We start from the raw sequence: 5,908 nt of genomic DNA on the forward strand, positions 1-5,908 counted from the left end.
CTCTCCTTTGAAACCCTACGACTGTACTGAGGCTTCTCCCTCCCCTTTGCACATGCACTTAGGGAATTGCCAAAATGGGTTTTCGAGAAGAAGCTTAAAAGAAAAGGCAGTCAGTCCACTCCAGGGGACATAACTGTTCGCAGGTTGCTGCACACATGCGGGCATAAGCCTGTCCCACGCAGTCCTCACTCCACCTGGGGGGGAAGCCTGTATGTGGCTGCAAATGTGTGGCTGTTACTGCGTGGTTGCTGCTGCGTGGCTGCAAATGTGCATGCGCGAATGCAGAAATGCGGACGTGGGGGAAGGACCATCCGTGCACACACCTTTATATACACATGTGCATGCAGGAAGACGCTTGTCAAAGAAGCAGCTTTTGCGAGCCCCACCCCAAAGGATGCGCCATCAAATGTAGGACACTTAAGAGCCATTGATGAGAAGCAGTGTTGCCATAGGTTACATCAATCGTGAGGGACAAAACGATACCTTCGCGGAAAAATTAAAACAATGCGCGCAATTGCCGCAAAGCGAGAGGTGGAGCCACTTTTTTTATGGCGGGCTCTCGTTCCGCCGGTTGATCAGCTAAGTGGTGAAATGTAGCAAAAAAAAAAATGAAAAAGTGTAACTCCACAGCTGGCGATTGTCCCCCCTTTAAAGGTAACCCTTGAAAGGGGAATGACCCCTCCGTTTCTTTCTCCAGCAATTTCCCTCAAACGGGACGTCCAAAATGACCTGACTTGTTCGTTCAGGCAATTCCAGCTGCGTGGAGCCTTCCGCGTGGGAACATTTTCACACAAAAATGTGCAAAAAATTGTGCAAAAAAATGCGCAAAAAAAGCACAGTTTTTACGCGCAACTTTTCTACACAAGGGACATCTCCACGTAGCTTACAAACGGCATATCGCCAATGGGGAGGAGGGGTCTACAAACGCTGCGGTTTTCCACTTAAAGGGGATGCCAAAATTGGCGTGCAAACCTCCCCCCACGAGGTGCTACTTTACAAAAAAAAAAAAAAAAAAAAAAAAAAAACTGATGGGGGGATGACAATGCGTGTATGCAGGTACCATCAACTGTTGCGATAACTCGTGACAAAGTGAAGTGGGAAGCAGAGAAGGGGAGGACTCCCCCCTCCAGGGAAAAGTCTACCTCTTGCGTGAAACGACGAACGCGTCTTTAATGAGTTTATTCCTTTGAATGCAAAAATTACTCACCTGTTGGGAAAAAAAGTCCCAAATTTTGTTCCTTTTGTTCAGGCATTTCCCGTAAAATATGACCAGGTCGGTAATGTCCCAAAAAGAATTTTCACATAAGGTTATTTGATTTTCCTCAAAAAAAGATTGCACCTTTTGACTTCGTAAAAAGGGGAGGCTAAGAAAGAACTGCAAGTTGATTAAGTCTGGGAATAATTTCCTGTAATCGATGAACAGCGTCATTTTACATTGACTGCTGTACTCCCCAAACGGACGTATCCTCTGCACAACTTGCTCGTGATTTAAGTTAAAAATAATCAGTTCACCTCTCAAGGTGATGTACATATCAGAAGGTGCAATTAAATTACTCTCCAACATATGCATTCGAGCATCACAATGGTGGAGATAGTTATTCAAAAGCGAGTTCACAAAAATGGCGTACTTTTCCACTATCTTTTTGTTTGTGCAAAGTAAATTTTGGAACCTTTCGATATCCTTCATCAGCAAAAATGTCTTAGCACAGATAAGGAAATTTATTTTGCTCATTTTGTGGACCTTTAAGTAGGATTTCCATGCGATGCAAAAATGTAGGTATATTAATTCGACTTGCTGCAATGAGTTAACGGGGTTATTTTCACTTTGCTTCGTTTTGCTTTCACTCCCATCGGAGTGCCATGTCGATCCGTGCTTGTATAGATATATCATCAAGCTGTAAAAAATTCGTGTGTATTCCTTTTGACTTACGCAGGTGTATATTTTTTCTCCAAAAAATTGCTTAAAAATGGCACTCCTTCGAAATTTGCTCAAAGTCTTTTCGTGAAAAAAATTGCTGCTTTCCATTTTTTGTGAAATATCCTCCACTGCGCTTTGTTCCTCGTTGGGGGTACCCTCGTTGGAGGCACCCTCCTTGGCGGCACCCTCCTTGGCGGCATCCTCCTTGGCGGCACCCTCCTTGGCGGCACCCTCCTTGGCGGCACCCTCCTTGGCGGCACCATCGATGTCCCCCCCGGCAGTAGCTCCCCCTACGTACTTCCTCATCAGGTGGTTAAATATGTGCAGCGGGTCACGATAGAAGAGCACCCGCTTCATGAGCCTTCTCGAACATGTCACCCCCGCGGGCAGGCGTAAAGAACTGTCTACACAAAAACTTGAATTACAGTAAATGTACAGAATTTTTTCGCTCATCTCGTGTTCCTCCTCATCAGTGTATTGGTCCCCCACGCCGGGATGATTATCCCTCTTCAACATGGCCCTGCAGAAAAATTTCCGAAATGCAGCGCTGTCCATAATGTGCCGGAAGAGCTGAATAATCTCGCAATCCAAATTGAAATAATTCAAAGTAACAAAGAGGAAATAAATCTGCTTCAAATTTAGGGCTAAAATGGGTTTCTTAAAAATATGCAGGGGGGAAGGGACCCCATCCGTTCCGTTGCGAGCGGCGAGTAGGCCTTTAATCAGCTTCTTTATATGCGCCTTGTCGTAGCAACTGGTTATTTGTTTGTAAATTTTGTGCACCTCGTCGTACGCTGATATGGCGCGGGCCAAGGGGGGGTCGCCCCTGTTGCTCGGCGTTCTGTCGTAAGGCTCTCTTTGGGGGGTCTCTCTTTGAGGGGTCTTTCTTTGAGGGGTCTTTCCTTGACTGCCCCCTCCCTCTGCACCACCTTCGAGGAGCTCCCCCGCGATGGCTTCTCTTACCCATGGCTGCAAATTCCTCACCATGCGTTGACTTCCCAACCAGAGGTGCCTCGCCATGTGTAGATTGTTACCGTCCTTTAGGGCTTCCAACAACATGAAGAAAAGACGCAGGTTAACTCTGCACAGCGGTAGGATGTACTTAACGCACATATTCATCTCCTCCGCATTTTCTTTCCCCCCATGGAAGGACTTCTCCACTAAGTCGGTTAAGTAATTCCCCACAAATTGGGTCAGCTCCTCGAACGTGTAGTTATATAATAAAATGGTTTCACCTGTGTGCTCACAGTGACTTGATAAAATCGACTTATAAAAGAGAGTTATTTGTAGAAGGAGACGTTCCCTTTGTGTAGGTAGTGTTGCTTCTTTTTTCAAAAATGTGGATTTTGCTCCCCTGTTTTCTCCTGTCATTTCCTTCGATGCCGACTCGTTATTCTCCAACCAATTGGAAAAATAATTGGCGGAGTTTCTACTTACCAGGTTGACCTGCTCGAGGTTTAGCTCAAGTAGGAAGACGTACTGCAGAAGGAGCAGGAGGGAGTACTGCTTGAGGGTGTCCCCTCGGGGGGTCTCCTCCAGGAGGTAATTCACCACCTGAGTGTTCAGGTGATTTTCTCCACAGGTTGCCAAGCAGTGCGTTTTGTCTCTGAAAATGTCTTCGTCGTGAATGGTAACGCGGTTTACAAGTGGGGGTTTTACAAGTGGGCGGCTTGCTCCCTGGTGTGCATCTCCCATCCCGTGGATCCCCCTCGTGTTGATCTTCCCCCTCGTGTTGAACTTCCCCCTCACGTAGTACGCCTTCATGAGAGAGGACAGGGTGATGAGGAAGTAGTGCCACTTGTGGTCGTGGGGGATGTTTTTTTTTTCTGAATAGTACAGGCAAAATTGCTTGAGGAACAGCTCGGGGAAGTAGTGATTCCTCTTTTGCGTGAGGGAGTCCAGCAAATTTGCGTAGATTAGGAAGGTCGCCTCGGCGTGGGGTGTGCCCCTGTGAAGTTCGCCTCTGTGAAGTTCGCCTCTGTGAAGTTCGCCTCTGTGAAGTTCGCCCCTGTGAAGTTCGCCCCTGTGAAGTCCTCCCCTGTTGACGCCGCCTCCGTGAAGTCCTCCCCTGTTGACGCCCCTCCTGCTTGCTCCCCCAAGGAAGAATCTCTCCTTCATGTAACTCTCCACATAATTGCACACATTAACGGGCAGGAAGCTCCACCTGAATGCATCCCCGTAACTACCGAACCCCGCAGGTGTGTGCAAAATCGCGTGGTATGTCAAATGAGGAATCAACATGTATCTCTTCAGCAGATTTCTTCCCCCCAACGTGTTCACAAAATTAATGATAAAAAAATTTTGTTCATTCGTAAGACTGAAAATGTACCTTTTGAAAAAGTGAAGCACAAATCTGTGTTGTGCATGTCGATGGAAAAAACACAAAATGGCTAGTCGATCCAAAAAATCGTAAAAAGAAATATTTCTTTTAATTTTTCTAAAAACTCTGTAAATATTTTTTTCGCTTTTTATGCTGACAAAAATTATATTAAATTTTTTTCTCATTTTTAAGTAAGCATCGATAATTTTATTGTGAGATGGTGGGGGTGAGGTGATTTGTTTTGTTCTTTCCTCCTCTGTCCTACACTGTTCAAAATCTACCTCGTCATACTTCTTCCTCTTTGCACATTTTTTTATGACCCTCGCATGGTCGGCAATAAATTTGTATGCGTTATCTTCAATGCTGTTAATGAGTTGGGAATCCCTTTCGCTTGTCTTTCCTTCCACACAGTTGGTAGTACGCTCACGTAGGTACCTCAAGGTCAGGTGAAATAAAACGTTTTCCTTAACTGGTAGATCATTTACGCTGAACTTTTCGAGGACGTATCTTAAGTAGGCGTTGGAGACATCCGGCAAGAACTGCATGCATAGGATGTTGTTCAATTGGGAGCAGTTGAAATGGCGTTGCACCGTTTCTTTTCTCAGGGAAAGGGTCACTTTTTTTCTGTTACTGCTGATCGGTGAGAGGAAGGTCATTCCCCCATTGTTCTGTTCCTCCGCGCGGTGTTCTCCATGCTGAGCAGTGTCGAGAGGCACTCCAACAGGTACACCCACTATGGGAGACTCCAATGTGCTTACAACAGCTGCACCGCGGCTTCTGCGTTTGTGGGTCTCCTCGCCGCGGGAACTGGTGACGTTTCTTTTCCACTTATTCGAGACATTCGTTTCGTACTTGCGGGGAGAACGCCTAATGAATAGACTTCTCTCGTCCACGCAGTACTGGGTCGGTTCCCTGGACAGGGCTGCACTCGTGGCTGTTTCGCATACGCCAAGTATCGCGCAGAGGAGACGAACGCGCATGTCCGCGCTGGGGGGTGGCGTTCCAGCGGGGGCGCCTTTTTTTGGGGAAGATATCCGCCAAAGGGCAGCCCTGTCACTGCAGCCCGTCACTTCAGCCTGTCACTTCAGCCTGTCACTTCAGCCTGCCACTCCAGCTTGTCACTCCAGCTTGTCACTCCAGCCTGCCACTCCAGCTTGTCACTCCAGCCTGCCACTCTAGCCCCGTCGCTCTTGCCCCGTTGCTCTCGACCCGTTGCTATTTCCCCTTGGCTCTTCCACCGTTCGTGCGGAAGCCCACTCGGTGGACGCACAACGCGTTCGCGTCATGTAGAGTTGTTGAGGAAAAAACTACCTCATGGAGGAATGCATATATTTGTTTGCCCAGTTAGTTCATTTTCACCTTTCTTTTCAGCTTTGCTTTTTTCTACCTGGGTATATGCGTACATCTTCGTATCCTTTCCCCATTGTCAATCCGTTAAGGCATGCAAAAAAAAAAAAAAATGAAGCTCGGAGTGCGTAAGGTAATAACCACATATTATCGTCACCGCTATTTTGGGGGGGAAAAAGTAAACAAATTTTTGTGAGTCTCTTTTGCAGTTTTGCGGTTTTGCAGTTTTGCAGTTTTGCGGTTTTGCGGTTTTGCAGTTTTGCGGTTTTGCAATTTTGCAGCTTTTCAGCTTTTCAGCCTTTCAGCCTCTGTTTTTTTATTAT

General features: G+C 46.7%; 2 protein-coding genes across 2 annotated transcripts in view; one reads left to right on the forward strand and one right to left on the reverse strand.

Annotated features, from left to right (window-relative positions):
• Nucleotides 1-1,139: 1,139 nt before the first annotated feature.
• PCYB_114070 (hypothetical protein) lies at nt 1,140-5,225 on the reverse strand (the record flags this gene model as incomplete). Its single annotated transcript, XM_004223286.1, has 1 exon — nt 1,140-5,225. A coding segment is annotated over exon 1 (4,077 nt), but the record flags the coding sequence as incomplete, so codon positions are not given.
• Nucleotides 5,226-5,697: 472 nt separating this feature from the next.
• Nucleotides 5,698-5,908, forward strand: part of PCYB_114080 (hypothetical protein) — a gene marked incomplete at both ends in the record, with an annotated part of 1,635 nt that continues 1,424 nt past the window's right edge. The window contains one exon of the mRNA XM_004223287.1: nt 5,698-5,713. Within this exon, the coding sequence (XP_004223335.1) occupies nt 5,698-5,713 (16 nt within the window). The remainder of the gene's footprint in view (nt 5,714-5,908) is intronic.

This window comes from Plasmodium cynomolgi, chromosome 11, assembly GCF_000321355.1.
Source record: "Plasmodium cynomolgi strain B DNA, chromosome 11, whole genome shotgun sequence".
NCBI lineage: Eukaryota > Apicomplexa > Aconoidasida > Haemosporida > Plasmodiidae > Plasmodium > Plasmodium cynomolgi.